The following is a 21,580-nucleotide window of genomic DNA, read 5'->3' on the forward strand; positions in this document are numbered from 1 at the left end:
ATTATCTCTAAGATGCCCTTGTTGCAGTAATAGTCCGTGAACAGTCTATTCACAGGATATGTGATGTAGTCGGAAGGAAAGAACTGCTGTCGAAGGTGCTCTGTCAGAGGGCAGGAGAGCAGGTAATGAAGTGCGTCCGCGTCTTCCCCGCGAAAACCGCAAGAACAGTTGACGTCCCGTCTGAGGAAACGTCTGTAATACGCTGGGAATTTCCCGTGGTTGGTACAGGCTTGGAGGAAGAGTCGGTTGCATTTCAGCCTCTTGAGAGAAGGTATTGGGAAGATGTTGTAAGTAAATCTTCCTGTCTCTTCTTCCTGCCATCGTGATGCCCATGTCTCTTGAAATGCTGTCTTGAGAAGCCTTTTTGCAACTTCTGCGGAAAGCGGAACTTCCTTGTCAATTTCTGGTTTGAGAGCTGCAGTCTTAGCTAGTTCATCCGCTCGTTCGTTGCCTTTCTGCCCGGTATGTCCTTTTATCCAGTTGATCTTTAAAGGTATGGAAGAGCCTAACGTCAAGAAGATCTCTCTAAGTGCTGCCGTGTGCGGATGTTTTGGAGGAAAGGAATTCAGCGCATTCAGAACGCTCATGCTATCTGTGAAGAATGAAGTGTGAGCTGCTGGTTGTGTACCTAACCATAGTGCTGCTTCTTTGAGTGCTAGGGACTCGGCTTGGAAGACTGAAGCATGATCGCTTAGACGGAATTGTGCTTGATAAATTTCTTCATTGTTCGAAAAGACCGTGAACGCTGCCCCTACTCGTCCTGAAATTTTTGAACCATCAGAAAAAATCTCTCTTTGTTGTCCTGAGGGTGGCGATTTGCACCAGGAAAGGATGGGTAGATCTCCTGGGTGTAAGTTAGGGGAATCTTGGAAGCTTTCTATGCTGGCATATGATAGATGTAAATCTTTTTTAGTGTGGAGGTCCTCTTTGTAATGTAGAAGTCGATAGATTGATCTTTCTAATTCTGCTTTTAGGTCGAGTGGGAGCGTGCCAGCTAAGACCTGAAGTGCTGCGGTTGATGTGGTGCTATACGCACTGGTGATTTTTAACAGGGTTACTCGCTGTATTTGATGTAGTTTTTGACATATTCTTGCTGTGCCATTCATCCAGACTGGGCAGCCGTAGAGGATCATGCGTTCAATTGCATTAAGGTATAGATGTTTTAACAGGCGCCCCTTTTGGCTCCACTTGTCTGTGATTATCCTGTTTAGTTTATTGATGATTCGATGCGTCTTATCTCGGACTTCCGTAAGATGTGATACCCACGTGAGCTTCTTATCAAGCGTATTCTGGCGTCGCAATGGATGCCCTTCCCACTTTATGCGTGGTGGATTCGCGTCTATTTTTGAACTTTTTGGAAAGACTATCATCTGTGTCTTTTCAATACTGAAACACAGTTTGTTGTCTTGACTCCATTTTGCAAGCAATTTGAGTGCTGCGTCTGCTTTACGCTCTATTGTTGTCCTATTGCCTCCGTCTATTATGAGTATAATATCGTCGGCGTAAGCTTGTATCTTGGCATTGTCTCCAAAGTTGATGTTCAGCGCTGAGTCTGCAATTATGTTCCACAAGATGGGTCCGATATTAGACCCCTGTGGGGCTCCTTTGTGGTAATTCATCGTGATATTTAAGCCGTCTCTTTTGTAGGTCACTTGACGTTCTGTGAGGTAGCTTGCGATCAGTTGGTAAAGATTCTTTGGACATCGCAGGTCTTTTAGTTTTGTTTTGAGCGCTGGCCACCATAGTTTATTGAATGCGGAAGCTACGTCAAGCGATATTATACACGTATGGAGGTTATTTTGTCTGTTATTTAAGATGATGTCTTGAACACGGTTGAGGGCGTCGGTGGTGCTCCGCCCTTTAGTAAACCCGAATTGGGCGGGGTTTAGTAGTTTGTTTTTGACCAGGTAATACGTTAATCTCTGCGTAAGCATCTTGTCAAGGACCTTGCCCCACGCTGAGAGTAAGCAGATAGGTCTGTAAGAACTGGGCATGGACTTTGGTTTTCCCTCTTTCTGGAACAATACTAGCTCTGCGTTTTTCCATTCCTTTGGAAAATAACCTAATTCAAGGCACTTGTTAAAGAGTGCTAGAATTTGTTTGTCGTCCGCGAGCCTAAGCTCTTCAATGGTTTCAATCGTGAGGCCATCCAGCCCAGGAGCTTTACCTCGGCGTGTTGAGTTTATCGTACGTTGCATTTCTTCGAGTGTGAACGGCTGATCGTCTTCCGAGTTTGGAATCTCGGTTGATTGGGAACGAATATCTGCATGGTATGTAGAGTCCTCGTTGGGGTCGTCTTCTGGAAAATGGAACCTCATGATTTCTCTAATTGTATCCTCAATTGTGCTCGTCATTGTGCCATCTTCTTTTTGAACTGAACCTATCTGTAATGGATCCATGCTCTTACCTTTAGCTAGATCGAAGTATGTTCCGAACGGAGAGCTAACAGTGATTTTGTTCCATGTCATGTCCCATGCTTTTTCTTTTCTTTATACATCTTTTGCCGGTACTGTGCACGTACCCTCTGGTAAAGCAGCCTGTTATGGGTCCTTTCCTCTCCAGTTGTTTTTTGGAATCTTTTCCTTGTTGCTCTGACCTTTTTCCTGAGAATAGTGAGATCTTTTGTCCACCATGGACAGGTGCGCGATCTTGGTTTCGAGTTATGTGAGAGAACTGTTCTTTGATAGATCTCGTGAAGACTAGTGGTAACTTCTCTTACATATTTATCGATTTCTTCGATAGTTGTCAGATTTCTAGGGTCTGCTAAAGATTTTGAGATATACCTTTTGAAACTTAGCCAGTCGGTATGTCGTTTGTTAAATAAGTTTGTTGTCTCTATTGTAGATGAGACGATTTTGTCTGCTGTGCTCATGTGAGCAGCCCTGGCTCTAACCAAAAGCGACAGAGATGGCCGCCTAGAGATCTGGTTTTCGGCGGGCGCTAATTAAATTATTGTCGCAACAAATAACTAAATATAGGTATATTTTGCTCGAATTGTTAATATGTTGTATTTGTATGGGGCAACAATGATACTGATCGCCAAAAGCGCCCAAAGTGTTAGAGCTTAGCTTGCATGTGACACACAGTAATCGCCTATGTCCCATAAAAAGAGTGTCGAGAAATTCCTTCATTTCTTCACATACACACGCATTCAGATTTCTACACAATATCTTTGTGTGCGCGTTTTTTTTTTATCAAATTATTTAAATTTCATACTTTTCTACAATAACCCCGCATTATTACAGTAAAAACCGTTGAATCACTCATAGTAATTATAATGCAGCATTCAAATTATTCATCCTGAAATGTATTTTGCGGTACAAATTTATAGTTTATTTATTACAAGAGAATGCTATAGGGAATGTTAGTGATCTTAGGTTTATAACAGGAAGACAGACCTTCTTAACCTCCCCATGAAAACTACAGTCTGAGAAATTTTTCTTGAAGATGAATGACAAATATTACATTAAAATGATAATTTTGATACCGAAGGAATAAATATTAACAGAGCTTAACGGGAAGCGCAATTTAGATTGCGAAATTGCATCTGCTTTGCATTTCTAATTCCGACTTCTTTGGTTTCCCATAAATATCTACATATTGCTGGGAATCATGAAATATAAAGCGCGGGATTGAACTAAGGGCTAAATTTAATTCTGACCTTGAACTAAAGCTATTTTTAGCAGAATTCTCGACCGCTGAGTCTGTAATGCTTCGTAGGACACACAGACTCGTTCAGTTCAGCAAAAAATCGTTGCAAGTTTCGTCCAGTTCAGCAGAGTCGCTAGAACAGCCGATTAATCGTGAAAGGTTACGCTAAGCCAATGTCGTATTTTTATTCAGCTACATCAGATAACGTCAAAAAGAGTCACTGTGATCTATATATATGAGTGTGCGATACATCGGATTTCATGCATTTTATTTTCGAAGTGTATCACAGCTTTACTTAAAGCAGAAGCCATTCTTTTCTAAGATCCGTTAAGTCAATTGCTTCTGACATAAGTAACGACCTTTTTAATGTATCACAAACGAGCTGATACCGTAGGCAACGGTCCCAAACGGTACAAGATTAAGTTTCCGTGGCTCAGAGGGAATTTTCTTATTTATATTCCCGTCGCTAATCCACCATCAGGAGAGACCTTTCCTGCAGAAAAGTTTCCTTTGTATTGTGTGATAGCTGAACGCTTCGCTCCATTTAACCTTTTATTTCCGCTTGCTTCGTTTGTTTTGTGGTAAATGCTGCAGGTGAAAAACACGTGAGCGTTTTATTAAGAATTAAGTGCGCTAACTTTCTGGATTATGTTGTTTAGGGTGTTAGTAAATAAAAAAAAATAACTGCTGCTTTTATCGGTTCGTTCATAAAGCACAAGGGATGTACACACAAAAGACCGGGAGGATAGGGAAGTGACAGAACAATCAGAAGAGGCTAAAATTATACAAGGAAACAGGAATGACCGACTTCGTCATTTAAATAACAGATTATGTATAATATTAGCCTTACGCTGCTTTTAAAATAAATTTTAGATAGTCCCCCCTTTTTAGTCCAAAGGAGCTTTGTCCCTGAAGGACTATTGTTTTCGTTTTGTGATTTTGCGTTGAATCACTATAAATGTCCGTTTCACTTTTCAAACTGTTGCCACCAAATGTTAAAATGTTAAAAAAATATTGTTGCCACCAAATGAGTCCTGCATTATATTTGAAGAAACTAAATAATCAAAAATCTGCATAAATGTAGGTATAATTCTCGCATTGTGATAAAACAACGGTATCTAGAGCTATCGAATTTTGAATGACGTAATCCTCCTACGAATGTGGGCATGTGAAAGACCAAATTTCAAATTTGGAATTTGTTTTACGATCGATTTTATATTTGTAAAACTTTAACGAAATTTTGAGTAACAAATTCAACGACTTAAAAGCGAGCAATGGAAACACTCTACGGAGGAAAAAAAACATTTTTATCTCCAGCGCGTGGAACTGTGTATCGGAAATTCTAAAGATAGGCTCATTTAAAAATTATTTTGCGACATTGCTATTGAACTGAATTTCATGGTTTAAGTGCAAATAATATGATATTTAATAAATAAAGGTAACACACAAAGCGTTAAAAAAACATCCCTTTGGACGTAATTTAAAATCTGAAACCTTTCAGAATTTTTTTATATATATAAGTTTAATTTTAGAGAAATTTTAAGTTTCTGTTCTAATTTCTGCATTTGCTTTTGCTTAAGAAGGAAACGAAATATTTTGTTCTTCAACTGTGTAATATGCCAAAAGAAACTTAAATTTTTAACAAACTTAATATTTTATGAATTTTTTTAACCTCCTGTTTATTTTGTTATGCTATCAGAATATGCTATACTTGATTCGCCTATTATATTATCATCAAAAATACTTTAAAATCGGTTCTGTAATATTTACGTAATCTTATACATTACTAAATGCATTACGAATTATTCTTTATACTAAGTATGCCTTATTTTTCATAACAAAAAATGACATAAATCGATTTTAATTCCCGCACCTTTTCTACGCTGACACACACAGTGAAATTTTCTAAATCGACCATCATGTGTTTCTAAGCAATTTTAGTCTTCTGTGCATGTTATTGCCTTAGAGAATATGACAATGAATGATGTTCAGTAGAATTACTGAATTATGTTCTTAGAAAAAGCTACAACTTTCAGAGATGACTGTCCCAGAAATGAATCTCAAAAATGTTTTCGCTGCTTTGAATGTAAGGAAATATGAAACAGATACATTATGTCTGATTGATTACGGATTGAACAGTTACATTATGTCTGATATGGATTGATTTGTAAAAACAATTTAAGTAAAAAGTCTGTGCTTCCTGTGTTAAACATACCTTAAAATTTTAATAGAAATTTAAGGATGGAACATATTTCCTTTGACTTCTTGTCATCATAAAGATATCCGCTTAGAAAAAGATAATAAACAAAAAGATGTCAAACGAATATGAATATAAATGAGAGATTTATAAATGAATATAAGAGCAAATATAATTGAATTCTACAAATGAGTTCCCCATATTCATTGCAGGCAGAGTGACTTTAAATTTTATGGAATACATAGATGCTGTCATACACACTGAACAAAGCAATATTCTGCAAACTGAGGAAAATTATTTTCCGTAAAAGACAGAAATTTTAGGATATGTCATAAACAATCGGAATTTCCTGCAAAAAGAGAGATTATTTAAATTTATTTACGTTAATTCCTTTATTTGTTTAAATCATTTTTCATTATTTCCATTACTGCTGCTGATTGCTTATTTCTCAATGCTACGATGAAATGAAAAATTTAAGTTTTACAAATGTAAAATTACAAAAAGAATCGCCGCGAGTTTAATAGTTTATCTACACATTTCAAGCATTTGCATTTCAAGCTCACTGCATTTTGATTCGCTAGTAGCAATACAATAACAAGAAACCTACTGCACGTTATTCCATACATAGAAAAGGTTTTAAATACTTAGGAAGAAACAGAAGTCCTTCTAGGAAAAAATGGAAAGGCACTATTGTTGTACGATAATTTTAGCTAGTGCAAGACCAAAGAGTTTTATTGCAATACACCCACCCCAGAATAATATAATCAAATTTACTTGCAAATTCATTTCAGTTAACTTTTCCTGTTCCAAGCCTACATTACAATGAATGTAAATTTACGCCCCCATTCCAACAAGTTTTTCGTTTAAACAAAGTTCATGAGCTAATAAGGAACAAGATAACAGGCTTTTATTGGCAATGGACTTCATTTCGTCATAGCGCTTAAACTAGTCTTTCTAGTTCCTCAACCGAGATTTCAAAATAATTTTTGCTTTATTTTCAAAGGATTTATTTGAGTACTGACCTTCATCCGATCTGTCTGGACAGTCTGGAGAGCCATCTCTCACCCTCGTCAGTGCTATGCACAAGGAAGGATCGCTTCGGCAAGTGAATTCAGTGCCTGGGTCGCATATCGTATCTGGAAAACAGGAAAAAAGGAGAAAAGTTATAGCTTACTCGTTCATTTCCTAGATCTAAATTTTCAAACATAAAAATTAAACCAATGGCCAACATAGTTTTGTAATGGAAACTTCATGAAATTGCGAAAACTTGCTTTTTCGGGTAAACAAAATTTGTGTTGGTAAATACTAAGCCTAATTAATATGAGGTAAATCTAGACTTTATATTTAACATCGGCAAATTAATGCAATACCATTCGTTTCTGCAATGAAATGCAATGACATTTTAGATTTAAAATGGACACCAAACAAATACTGCCTTTTCATAATATACTGGAAAAATAAGTCATATGTACCCATAATGCTGCTCAAGTTACTTAAACAACTAACTTTCACTTTGTCGTTTGAATTCTAAATTAACTTTCACTCGTCGATAAATGCTTGCATTCGTGGTAGACTCCACGCATAAGTGGTCGAGTGTTTAAAAACGCCGATTACTAGCAATTCGACTTGGGTTCGAACCCAGGCAAGCGGGCTAGCTGTATGGGTAATTTCATGACTTTTCCCATTTGTAATATCGGTACGAGCCAGTTTCCCTTAGAAAGTCTTTTACGAAGGCACCTCTCCCCACAGGCCTAGTAGGCTTTGCTTAGTCAGGTAACCTAACCTAACCGAAGCATAGGCTACAGAGGCAGACGCATAGAGCCCAATTTTTGGAAAGCAGCAGTTAACCAATAGCTTCTCATAAGCAGCAATTAAATATATATTTCGCTCCAAATTATATTAATGCGTTTTAATTTATATAGAGCACCGACTGTAATGATTAAATAGGCACTGTAAATGTCAATTGTAACGAAAACCTAGGGCCCTAACCTACATGCACTGCGAATTTTCGCACAGCAATTTATTTTGTTACTCTGCGCATCCATTACCCATTACCATTAGTAGATTAAGTACCCAATATGTAATTAAGTAATTATGTAATTTAATCAGAATTGTTTATAACAATTAATCAATTTACACATGACTATTCAATTACAACTTCGTACGCAACCAGTTTGATTTAAAATTTTCCTGTGTCTACCTTTAGAAAGCTTTATTGATATAAGATTTTAAATTTTGAAGAATGTCTGAACCAAAACCTGCGTATGCCGCTGAACACTTGTAGTTCGGTCCGGGGTTCGAGTCCTGGCGAACGTGCCGGCTGCATGGGCGTTTTCGTGTTTTTCCCCATGTGTAACGTGGATACGAGCCAGTTTCCCTTAAAAAGACCTCCACGGGGCATCCCTCCCTTTCCGTGTTCTGCCCAAGGGCGGAGCACGTAATAAGGCAAAAAAAAAAAAAAAAAAAAGGGAACCGCGTATTAATAATTCTATTAAATCACAGCTTGCCTTTTGTAATACTTATGCCTGTTTTTATTTTGCGTAATACTTTAAATTAATATTTATCTGAATTGTAGGCTATTTCAGAATTTGCTTATTTGGATACTAAAATATAAATCCTCTATTAAACTATCTTCTTTTCTAAATAGAAAAGCTGATTAAATACAGGTTAGAATACTTATTTGCGTACTTATACAAGTTTGAATACGTATTTGCTTGAAACATCCGAGGTGTAAATGTGGGTGAACCTCAAGTAGTATACGGTACTTGCATTTTTATTGATGACGTCTTAAATTAAACATTTGGGTTAAATACGTTTTAACCCTTAGAAACCTCGCATTCGCGGGGGATGTAGTATTTTAAAAGTAAGATGAACGTCTGTCTAAACATTTGATCACGCCTACTTATACCTATTTATGCAACACTTTTGCTTTCTGTGATTTCAAGGAAGCGATTAGGTTATCACTGCATGAGTCAGAGCGAACTTTTTCCCCTATTATTTATAACCTTATAGTTACTCATGGGAATTTCCATTATTTATATAATTCGTAGTAGCTCATAAAAAGTTTTAGCAGTCCAACAGAATTTTAATACTGTTCGAGCAAAGTTTACAAAAATGTAGAGTAGGCAGAAAAAATGGTTCCTTCTTGGCCATATCAGAAAGTAATGTAACTTTTCTCTTTAGCTCAAATTTTACCTAAAAAGAGGGAATTATCGTTATGTTTTCTTACTTCTCTCACATATAATTTTTAAAACATTTTTTTCTGCTTCTGAGAAGAATAACTTCTATCTGATCTCCTAACAAATAGAGTTAGAATTAAAATCTACAACAAACTAAGAGCTTGCTTTTCTGTTCTGTTTCAATATGATTTTTCGCTACTAGTCAGTAACATTTTCAAGTTCACTTCTAAATTTTCTACAATTCCATTTCAAATTTATATTCATCATGTTTCTTTTGTTTTAAATACTGATTTAATTCACATAACCATATGAACTAATCTACAGATTAAGCCTTTTTAAAAGTACAGGTGCATTTTTTTAGTAGTTTTATTTAATTACAAAATGGTTTATTCGTTTTCTTGGGGTTTATTTACCTGTCATCGTTGTTGTTGCTTATGCTCACTTGCCTGACGTAGTCAGCCCAACCCACGAAATTCCTCGTGGCAAGGAACTCTAGATTACGCCTACCGTTGGCAACAGCCTTGAGCCATTCAGATGAGAGTGCGAATGAGCTCAGTTCTGCCCGCAATTTTGATGGAGAGCACCCCGAGGAGGACAGGTAAAAGTGTCTTCTAACCCTCTCCTCTTCCACCAAACCACCCGAGAGGACTTTCTGCTCGCCGCATATTTAGAGTGCTGCGATGCCGCACTGACACTATACATTTAGGAACATCTATGCCTTCTCCGGGATTCGAACCCGGGCCCTTCTTCACGGCAGTCAGCGATGCTAACCACTATACTAGTTGGGCGGCCTACCTGTCATCGTATTGACCGTGACTGGGATTAACCGTAGACCTCTTTCCCGTTATTATACCGTTTAGAAATTGGTTGTATATATTGTTAAAATAACTGTGACAGTATCTTGGAGATAAACATTCCACAGTAGAAATTTCGTTAAAAAAGAGAGAGAGAGAAAGGAATTAAAAATAAAAATAAGCAGAAAACGGAAGCTTTCTTAGTTGTCGTTTCCAAAATCATAAATAAATTCATCAATAAAAGGGGGAAATGAAATAACGGTAATAAAAACAGTCGACGCCTCGCCCTGAAGAGATCCCATCTTCCCACTGACGAAAGTGACCGCAAAAGAGAGGAAAGTTAAAAAAAAACTGTCCTTGTTCCAGATATCTTTCAAAAAAAAAAAAAAAAAATACTCCGAATTAATGAATTGTTTGGCCATGATGATTTCGAATGTTGATGCGGTGTGGTAGTAGTTGAATTCCTTTCAGACAAAACATTTAATTTTCAAATGAAATCAACAAATGAGAAATTACAGAAAACCTTGAAAAAAATATTTCAAATCAGTGCGTTAAACTGGCAGAGTATGAATCATGTTGTTATTGAATCATTCCTTCTCAGCAAAAAACATTACAAACACTTAATGAAATATTTCACTGATATCGGACAAATATTACGACTTCAAGAAATATTTGTTTTATACACACGCGATTAATATAATCTAATTTCATAAATATTTTATGAATATACATAAGTATATTGCCAAGAGTAAACGTAAACTGCCGTTCTATGAAAAGCGTTCCACTCAGCGTTTGTATTATGCAGAACTGTTCGAAATTATCCATTAATAGAAGAATGAACAAAAGCCTTAGAGAAGAATATTTTTTATGTTCATGTAATACAAAAAAATTTTCAAAAGAATGAACAGATGCTTTAAAAGATAAATTAATTAAATGTCAAATTGCATTTGGCGACTTTTTAGCCCAAAGGGGCGTTAGTCCAGTATAGCTATTAGTCTCGAAACGGCAGTTTTTAGCGAACTGCTATAAATGGCTGTATCACTTTTCAAATTGCTGCCACCAAATATTATCGGCCTGTATTATATTTAAAGAAATTAAATAATAAAGAGTCTGCATGAATGTTTACATGTTTCTCATATTGTGAAAAAACAACGATGCCTAGAGCCATCAAATATTGAATAACGTAATCCTCCACCCGAATATAGACACCTGGAAGCCCGACTTTAAGAAACTTGATGATTTCAAAGCAAGTTCCAACTATCGATCACCTACCTCTCTATTTTTGTTTTAAAAAAACTTTGGATTTATAACAGCCGATATGTTTGAAATATAAGTAAAATAAAAAATATTTTAAGTAATATTATTTAAAATATTTTTTATTTAATTTTTATGTAGTAAGAAACAATATTGCTTACATTAAGGATGGGTAAAGAGTAAACGTGTTACTGTACTTTACAAATAATTATCAACAGAAAGTTCCTGCTGTAGTATTCATAGAGTTCTTATGATTCTTCTGCTCTGGTATTCATAAAGTTCTTATCACTACTAAATCTAATGAACTATGAAGCTTTCACAGGCTTACTTATCAGCACGTTTTAGGAACAACACGAACTGCCCTTGTCTATTGTACATTTCTTTCCCAAAATGGACAGATATCGATCAAGTATGTTCAGATACTGATTCACCTTTCATCTCAACCCACATAAAGATCATGAAAATTCATATGTAAACTAGGTTTAAAAAAGAGCACTCGGTTATTTTAGTGAAGCAGAAATGGGTCAGGAGTGTCCTGGTCATCCAGATGTTCACTACCGCAGGCAATTAGAACGAGAACTGTCAACTACCTGCTGGAAAGGGAAAGATGCTTTGTCAAGTAGCTACTGATCCAAAAGAGTTGGACAAGCGTGACTGAGCGAAGACAGAAGCTTGACAGTAAATGTCGAAGTGTATCGCAAAATAATTATGTTCTGTAGAACAGAATATACTTCCTACAGATATTGACGAAAATGTTTTCTAAAAAAAATCTTATCAAGTAAAATCCTTCTGTGAATTTAAAACAGTGATAAATTAAATACTCGTGAACAGCGCTCCAAACTATCTCAAACGCTTTTTTTTTTTTCAATATCAATTTAAATTTAAATATAAGTTTTTATATCCTTCACTTAATTTTACAACTATTTACTTTCAATTTTTAACTGGAAATATTTTAAATTATTATTTTTAAGATTCCTACAAAATGAAAAATATTTTACGCATAGACCACCATTAAAATATTTCTTCTTTTAAATTCTAATGAAATTAAAAATTCAAAAGTTAAATTATGCTCAAAAGGTTTTAAGGGAGCCTTCTTTAATAATTTCATTTTCTATTGTTAGCGGTATACTTCAGTTTAATATTAGTAAATTTTACGATTTATTTTAATAATTGTAGTATAGAATATTTTAATGGTATTATGGCTCTGTTCGAGATTTCGAGATTTGTAAAATAAATCTGCCTATATTTTCAGTAAAATTGTTGAAGTATTTTTTAACTATCTCATATAAGTCCTGCATTACTCTTCTGAAAGCTTAGAAAATTAATTTTGGAAAGAAAGAAGGAGAAAAATTCTGTTAGTAAATTAAGTTTATTTGGGAAACTTTATTCTGCTGTAAATTGAAATAAAGCCTCTTATTGAATTGTGATCACTATTTTATCCCAGAATTTTCATTTATTTGGATTATATATTCTAGGAAAAAATATGGTATTATGAAAAATATGACAGAAAAATTACAAATTATCATGTATTTGGAAATGATTCAGCAATAACATATGCTGTACCAATAAAGCCTATCTTTTACAGCGAATAAAAGGCCATCATCAAATGCTTATTAAATATTTGTGACTATGCAACTTAGTATGCATTTAGTATGAACATTTTCTCTTGCATTTAGTATGAACTAGGATGTTCATACTAAATGCAAGAGAAATCTCTATTAACTTATATTTGTCATGGGATTTCAATGCACAACAGTAACAGACATATTACTATATAAGGTTAGTTAGTTAGTTCTCAGCAGTAGGCCCCAGCTCACTTAGCAGGCTAAGCCTGCCATATGGTTTCCATATAAGGTATTTTCTTCCCCCCTTTCAAGCGTGCCTTCGTGGTGTAACGATTAGCACATTCGGCGCGTATTCGAGTGGTCCAGGCTCGAGTCCTGAGGAGGACACTGCTCCTTTTTCAAGACTCTTGCTTTAAAAATAACCTAATGGCTGTACAGTAGCAGTCATACTAAAAGATGGTGGATGATGATTCTTCACCACCAGGATTTGGCGATTGGGTTCCCTATTCTCCAGTCACCCTTGAAAAGGGGGAATATTTTCTCCCTCTTTCAAGCATGCCTTCATGGTGTAACAGTTAGCACACTCGGCGCGTATTGGAGAGTCTAGGTTCGAGTCCCGGAGAGCGCACTGCTCATTTATCACGACTCCTGCTTCAAAAGTAACATAATGACTTATGCAAGATCATTATAAACTTTTAATATTTTCGTAATATTCTGTGATCTTCTTGATCCTATTATTGTTAAATTATATATCCATATTAAAACTCGTGAAGATCTATCAGTGGCCTGAAACTGATGGCCTGCATGTAGTTCCCAAAGCAACTTTAGGTCGCCCGCGAATACATTTGAGTTACGTACCTGTTGCAAAGATTTTAAAGTTTTCATCATTTGAAGTCCGAGTTCACGTTATTTTCATTAAAATTAAAAACGAACATGAATAATGCACTAGAAAATCTATAAATAGAGCTGATTAATTTGTAATGTGATACAAATCTTACTCGAAGATATTAAGATACAAATTTCATCAACTTTCATTCACATTTCTGTGAATTTTCCTCTTTCCTACATCATCTATTATAGGTAGATTCTTTTAAGCAAATTTATTTTTATTTAACCTAAGTAATCTTCCATTTTGATAGAGAATACTTCTGTGAAGTCAGAAAAAACGGTAAATGTAAATGTTAACTCTTAATGTCAGATTCTAAGAAAAATCTGTTAATGTCAGATTCCAAGATTTATATCACAGATTCTCAAAATAATGTTCTAATGTGAAAATGTGAAAATTGACATTTCGTACAATTATTCGGTGCCATATAATTATTTTAAAATTTATTTTTATTCATTAAAACTTAGGTAACTAAACTTTTATCCAGGCAAAGGATATTATACACTCTTTAATGTGCTTGTAAATTGCATTGTATTTTATCTCGAGGCTATTGTTTGTAAAGCTTATTGGTATCGCTTATCTGAGTGTAATTTGTTTTATAAGACATTCGTTTGATTTTTAGTAAACTCATGAATTCTTTTCAAAAATACTTTGTAAATTTCTATAAGTAAATCTTTATGGGAAACGTGGAAAACAGAGTCGTGAAATATTTCGTCTAATCAAAAAGGATCGAGAAAGAAAATTTCTTGGGAAACACAGGTTTACATGAATAACTTAAAAATGAATATTTTACATAAACTTTTAAAGCAATTATTTTTATATAAATGGCTTTGGCTTATTACAAATAACATATAAAAGGCTATGGCTGCCACTTACGCATTATGCTTTCAGAATTTCTCCTCTGTGAACTTTAGTAACACATTTTTATATGGAACGCTGATTTTGACTATGTTACATAAAGTAATCTCTTTTGAATTTAATTTTTAACTTAATAGGAACCTTTTCATGTAAAGCAAATCCCAATCCCATGGGATAATTTTACGTTTTACTGGTAAATACCTTAATCATCATGAGAACGGTTTTTTTTTTTTTTTTTTTTTGTTTTATTGTTTATTCTTCTAAAGGAATAAGTCTTCTTAACGAGCACGTTTATGGGGGAAATACAACTGCATGACTACAGAGCATAACATCTGAGAAAATAATTAAATAATTTCAAACTTGCAATATTAATTCTGCATGGAAATGAAACAATTTTCCTCTGGGGAAAAAATACTTAAACAGATGATCAAAAACAGATATGTATTAAACTGCATTATTTTAAAATTCATTTCAGGTTAATATTATTTAAACTTTTTCAAAACATTTATGATTTGCTTCTATATACCGTAATCCTTTCGCCAAAATAAACCTTCTTGGTGAATTTGCTTAGAAGTAAAATAAAAACTTGTGTCTGAAAAAAAGGAAACTTCAACAGAATAAATCCTAGCACAAAAAGGTGTTAATTTTACGATTATTCTGTTTCCCGATACGTATAAATGGCATCAGAAGTACCTTTTTATTAATTAGAATAATGCTGTAAATGTTCATAAAAATCATCAGTTGTATACAATATAAACTACATTAATTTACTCATCATTAAAAATAAAGATATATGTTATCAGCATATATGTTTATTACTTTTATATCGGTCAATTTGGCAAAAATTTACGGTAATATTTGAAAGATATATTAAAGATTTTTTCGCAAGAATAGTAATTGCGAAGGGTAATGCTCAAAGAAATGGCGATTTAGACGATCATTATTGTGAAGTTATTATAATGATCTTGTATCTTCTGGAATGGCAAAATTTGCCACTCTGCCCTTTATGGCATATTACATTAAACTGTTAACAAAGTTTAAGTGAAACTGGTTGTTTATTAAAATCATTAAAATTATTTATTTCTAAACAGACCTGGTTCCTTTCATTCTTCTATTTTCATTCCATACACTTACTATTCTTGCCATAAATTTCTATCTGAGAATTTTATGTTTTTATGTTGCATTTGACCCTCTAATATGATATTTCTATTTCAACCCGTTTTGAATTGCATACTAAAAATAAGAGAAATACGATATTCTAGAGATGAATCTCTTTTTCCATATCTTGCGGTCACGTCCTACTGAACTCGGAACATCTCCCTCAGGCCGTTTCAGTCACCCAAAGCGTACAGACAAAAAAACAACAAGATAATGAATCTTCCGCTTGTCTTGCTGCGACGCATCAGTCCAAATAGCTCATGTCGTTCTCGTAGATTGGTATGGGTTAAGATAATGCTAGAAATTTTTGAATTCCTTTGTCCAATTACAGCAAGAAAAATTACTTTGATTGATGCATTGCTGAGGATTCTACTCACCGACTGACATATTTATTTAGAATTCAACAAAATACTGATTGGAATAACAATATGTGGGTGACTGGCGCTAACAACGTTGTGTAAACACTATGCAAGCAGAAGATAAAATAAGAAAACAGATTCTACTTTGAAGTATTTAGATGCACGTGTTAATTGCTAAGTCGTGCAATTTTATTATGCATTCATATTTAAAGTATTCAGTTAAATATTTGGAATGTCGACGATGAATTTTTATACGCAATTAAAACTTTCAATTTTTGACAGATAAGTGAGGAACTAAAGGGAGAATAATGGTGTTTCTGTCTTTTCTGCCCCAATAGTATTATTTCTCCTTCGTTAAATTTTATATATTCCCTGATTAACAGGTGTTTCATTCTGCTCTTATTCATTTGCTGTTATTTATAACTCAAAAGTTTTAATATCGTAAGGCAAAATAATAGAAACAATAATAAGACAAAGTAATATAATTACAGCACAAATACACCATATCAATATTACTAAATAAAAAATTGCAACTCAGATTCCCTATTTAGTGAAAATTTTTTAAAAAGGTGTCTTTTTTAAATGATAACAACAGTACTATAACATACACTTTTATCTCTTTTCTATAATGTGATAAAAAAATTCAATGATAATATATTATTTCTCAGCATTGTTTTATATTCCTAATTTAAAAAACCTAAATTTCAGAAATGGAAAGAAATTTTAAATTTTGTTAATTTATCTCTAAACATTGCAACCAGTTATAAGTTTGAAATACATCTATCTATGACAACTGGTGCTAAGGACGTTTCTAATTTCGATACACATTATGAGGTTCAAATACATTTTAATTACAATTAAAAGCTTATTTTAAGATTAGTAATTAAATGCAAATGTAGTGGAAAGATAGTGTGTCAACTATTTGCAGTTGAAATGTACGAATTTCTCTTTGGAAGAATTTATTTTTTCTATTAACCAAAATCTGAATATGTTATAGTTACCGAATTTATGATTATGTACATCCTTTCTGAATTGCGGTAAGGACATACATGCACAAGTGATAGACTAAGGTATGTTGAAAACTTGTTTCCTCAGAATCCTAAATTCACAATAAAATTTTCTGTTCTTTTATATAAAAATCTTGCTCGAGCAGGGAAAATCTGAAATCTAATAACTTTCAGCTTTTTTTTTTTACATTACGGCCACCTAAGTCTTTCATAAAATTGGCACTTAATCCTTTGAAGATCACGGAGTTACACAAAATTTTTGTGTTGCTAAAATCGGTCAAAAAATTACTCTGCAGTTGAAACAATAGGTGTTATGCATATTTCTTAATTATCAAGCTAAATCAATGATTTCGTAATGTATCATGTACACGATTCTCGAAGCACAAAAATATACATCATCTTTCTAAATCTTAATCCAATAATCGTTACATCTTAATACGCGCCATTGCTCAATTTCTATTCAAGTCCACACCACGGAGTTCACAATTTATTAACTGCAGTCCATTCTTTAGCGAGCTAATGGCCAAAACGACAATGTTAATATTGGTCACCACTCATCCAAACAATAGCATCCATTAGCTTAAACAGTGGCGTCGGTTGCCAATTAAGCTTTGTGGTGGGTTGAGTAACTGCTAAGGATTTTTACATCTGGTGGAAAAAATGCTACATTGTTCACTTAGCTGTCCTGCCCTACATACCGAGTAAGTGATACAATGCATTGTGCCCGTGATAAGACCCTTTCACCCAAACCTAGTTCGCTAAGTTATGAAATGCTGCCCAACTCAATTAATGCACATATGATTGGTTAAAGAGCTATTGATCCGTGGTTTGCTTTGACCCAAATTTGCAAAACTTACTGCATCATTTAGAAACAAAAGGCAGAAACTTAATGTCATTAAGCATGCATATAAATATTTAAAGTTCAAAACCGTTGTGAAATGAAAATATTGATCGAACTGGCTGTGAAGAATGAAGACTGCGGATTTATGTTGCTGCCTGCAATGCCTTGTTTGGCTTACAGTTAAATATACTTTAAAAAAAAAACGTTTATATATTGCGCATCTTTAAGTGTGAACTTTACCTGCGGAGCTACGTTTTACAGTCGCATTATAAATGCTATTTTGATATACATTATATGTTACAGAAATTATTACATGTCAGCATTTAATGAAAAGATTGTTTAGCTTGCCACTTTTAATCAATTATGCCATATAAAACTTTCCTATAGCTTCAAATAAGCTATTCTTTCCATAATCAGCTTCAAATGGGCTTATTGCTAATTAAAGTATTATCTGTAATCTATAGTAGTGCCCTGAGGCGTTGGAGATAGGAGAGGATAAGCGTAAAAATTAACTTCTTTTGCACCTCCTGATAAGTCAGAAACCATAAAATGAAAAAAAAAAGTTTTTTTACAATTTTGGAAGTAAATATTTTCATCTGCTGGCCGGGTTTAAAACCCTAACTTTTTACAGAAACACGTTCCTTCCAAAAATAACTCCCCCGCCCCCTCCACCCACATACACAAAGGAAAAAGAGACATCACACTTCACTTACTAATTTCTTCCTTTTTCTAGATAAAGCAGAACTGCTGGGGTATTTTTCCCCCATCCCTGTGAAAAATTGTGGCTACGTACGCCCTACAGATTGCTGAACGTAATTGTTTCAGCTAGAAACTTCGCATTCAAACTAGGGCTGGAATAAACCCATTCCTCGGTGCTAAATGCAGCTGTTTCAGCTAAAAACCTTGCGTTCAAACTAGTGCTCAGAGAAACGCACTCCTCGGTGCTGAACGCAACCACTCCGGCTAGAAACCTCCCGTTCAAACTAGTACTCGAGAAACACATTAACCGAAAGGCATTTTATTCCACTGCCTGTTGCTAGATGTGATAAGGCCTTTAAAATAAAGAACAACTCCTGTTATAAATTAATGCTATTAATGTTTCGCTGATGAATTTTCATGAAGAAAAGGTCATCGGATAATCAGTCGCTTTCCATATCATCGTAAAACGAAATGTTTTCACATATGAAAATGTTACAATAAAGTAAAATTCTATTACAATTACAGGTCATCGGTTTTAAGTAAAAATAAAAAAATTAAATAATTTTTAAGCAATTTAAATAAGTTTTCATTAGAAAAATTAAATAACTCTCCCTACGTAAGCGGATAGGTGATCAGAAAATATAACAAATATTTCAATTACCTACAAAAAATATTTTAAATAGCGATTTAAAAATAATCACTATATTTGGGTTATATTACGCATCACTTTTAAAACTAAGGAAAACAATCAGTAATGTGTTAATGATATATAAAAGACAGATTTAGTTATATTATACTTGATTTAGTTTTGATTTAGTTTTCATGCATGATATTTATATTTGATTTAGTTTTCATGCATGTTGCTGAAATTCGTAAATATTTGGTTTAATTTTTAGCGTAGGGAAAATGTTAATAATTATCGAATCCTTTATGTAGCGACTTAGAACTTTGTTAATACTGTTTCTAGGGTATATATTTAATTGCAATGATACGGTGTAAATTTTCATTTAAATATTATGTCCTGTATTGAAAATCAATAACTCATTATTTAGCTCATTAATGTTTCTTAAATAGTAATTGCGCAATATTTTTAATGCACTCGAGTGACTAGATCACATTAATTACAGAAGGATCTTTATCACAGTGCAACGCTCTCGGTAAATACCATATACGGTCATGTGATGTTCGAACTCTTGTATTATACGATCTGAACTTTCAGGAAATAAAAGACAAGGAAAATCTATTAATCCGTGTAAGCTCCTCAAAACCTTTTTATATTTTTCACTTTCTGTGTTCAGCCGTAGGAAAATGTGTATTTCGTATACACTTCATGATTTACACTTCATAGTAAAGCTAATATTTTTAGATACCGAGTTTAAAGAAAATTGTTAAAAGTTGCTCCTGATTGCTTCCTGCCCGTTTTGAAATAAATAAATCAAAGCTTCATAGATATGGATATATATATATATATCCATCTGTATATATAGTTCTATCTTCAGCGTTTTTATTAACGGATTGAAGATAAATAATTACAGTTTATTAGAATTTAAGAACTGAATGATCAGGTTTAAAACCGCAAAATGGAATTTCCTAATAAAACTTACTGGTGTTATATAGACGTTTAAGGTAAAAAGTAAATAACGAAAATTTAAGTTCATATAGATTCAATGTCAGATTTTTCAGCATGTTAAAAGATAAGTTTTAATACATGATACATTAAAAGTGTTATAAGGTATTTTTTATGTTGACCAGTCATCCTGATTTAATTCTGTACCTTTTTTCCATATTCCTCACCATAATGCAAATTAGGCGTGCGTATTTAAACTTTTAATTAGCAAACGCTGCTTTTGACAAAAACAGATGCTGTTTTTGAGCAATCCTACCAGGTAAAGGAATAAACTGAGAGTTTTGAATGTTTAGATTAGACCTTCTGGACACCGTTTTTTGCTGTTACTGAACTTTCGCCAGCTCTGCTTAATTTTGTGTTCCGGCTTTAGTGTCTTGCGAGCCGAGGTTTCAAAAGTACTCATCGGTAAATATGTGAATCCATGTAGACAGGTTATTTTATGTGTAGTCTTAGTCTATGTTACTTACACTAAAAATGTTAACGTTCTGTTATGTTAACGTAAATATTCGCAAGGTATCAGAAGTTCGCTATCGCACAAGCTGTGCTTGTTCTGTCCAATTTAAGATTTAAGACTGATTGAAAAGGATATTTTAAAATTTTTTCAGTATTTGTGATTTTGGTACTTTTTCTTTATCTGCCCTCAATATCGAAAAATCGTAAGAACAAATAATTGATAATAAGATAATGAGGAAAATTAATTTAATTATAAAAAATAATTTAAGTTATACATAAATATTACACACATACACACACACACACACATATATATATATATATATCATTTAATATTTTATGAATTTTATTACAATAATTTGTTAATTATATAAAATTTAATTATAAATTAATTTGATTGATTCATAAAAATGCTCTTAATTCATGAGATGTTTAATTAGAAATTTTATATATTTTTTTTTAGAAATGACACTTTCTCATTGTCTTATTATTAATTATTGTGTGTTATTATATCATATTATTTGTTCCTACGATTTTACGACAAAGTACCGTGATTTGTTTAAGCGATAACTCCCCACCATTCTAGTAGTGTCTGCGGGACTTTAACTCAAACTTCCAGTTATAGTGGAACTTTACAGTGCAATGTGAAGAACTTTATCGAATCAAAATTAATTAATTATCAGTTCCAATTAATTATACTTTGTTACTGCATAACGTCTAAATTTTCCCGTCATTTTCTCTCCCGTTCTGCTTATACTAAAAATTAGGAATATCTTCATTTCTTCTGCCAATCTTCATGGAACTGCTTATTTTCCTAGTGTGTGGTTGAAACACGAGTTAAAAAAAGTTTTTTTGTGTTCTTTAAGAATATCACATTTGAAAGCGTGTATACTATACATTTTGAAAATTTAAATTTTACTTACAAATTACAGAAAAGTTTCTATGCGCGTGTTCTAATTCTTAACAAAATACGATGCAATATATGGTGACAACGAACGTTGAAGAATGAGGAAACTATTAATCTGAAGAACAATACTGCATGTTCCATAACT

The 21,580-nt window shown here is 33.7% G+C and overlaps 1 protein-coding gene across 2 annotated transcripts in view; it reads right to left on the minus strand.

Moving 5' to 3' along the window:
• Window positions 1–21,580, minus strand: part of LOC118197274 (uncharacterized) — a 212,984-nt gene that overhangs the window by 147,588 nt on the left and 43,816 nt on the right. For both annotated transcript variants that reach the window (XM_085806615.1, XM_085806614.1), the window contains exon 2: window positions 6,871–6,984. In XM_085806615.1, the coding sequence (XP_085662741.1) occupies window positions 6,871–6,984 (114 nt within the window). The remainder of the gene's footprint in view (window positions 1–6,870; window positions 6,985–21,580) is intronic.

Source organism: Stegodyphus dumicola, chromosome 12 (assembly GCF_044657685.1).
Source record: "Stegodyphus dumicola isolate Sdum_Otavi_A_Nest chromosome 12, ASM4465768v1".
Taxonomy (NCBI): domain Eukaryota; kingdom Metazoa; phylum Arthropoda; class Arachnida; order Araneae; family Eresidae; genus Stegodyphus; species Stegodyphus dumicola.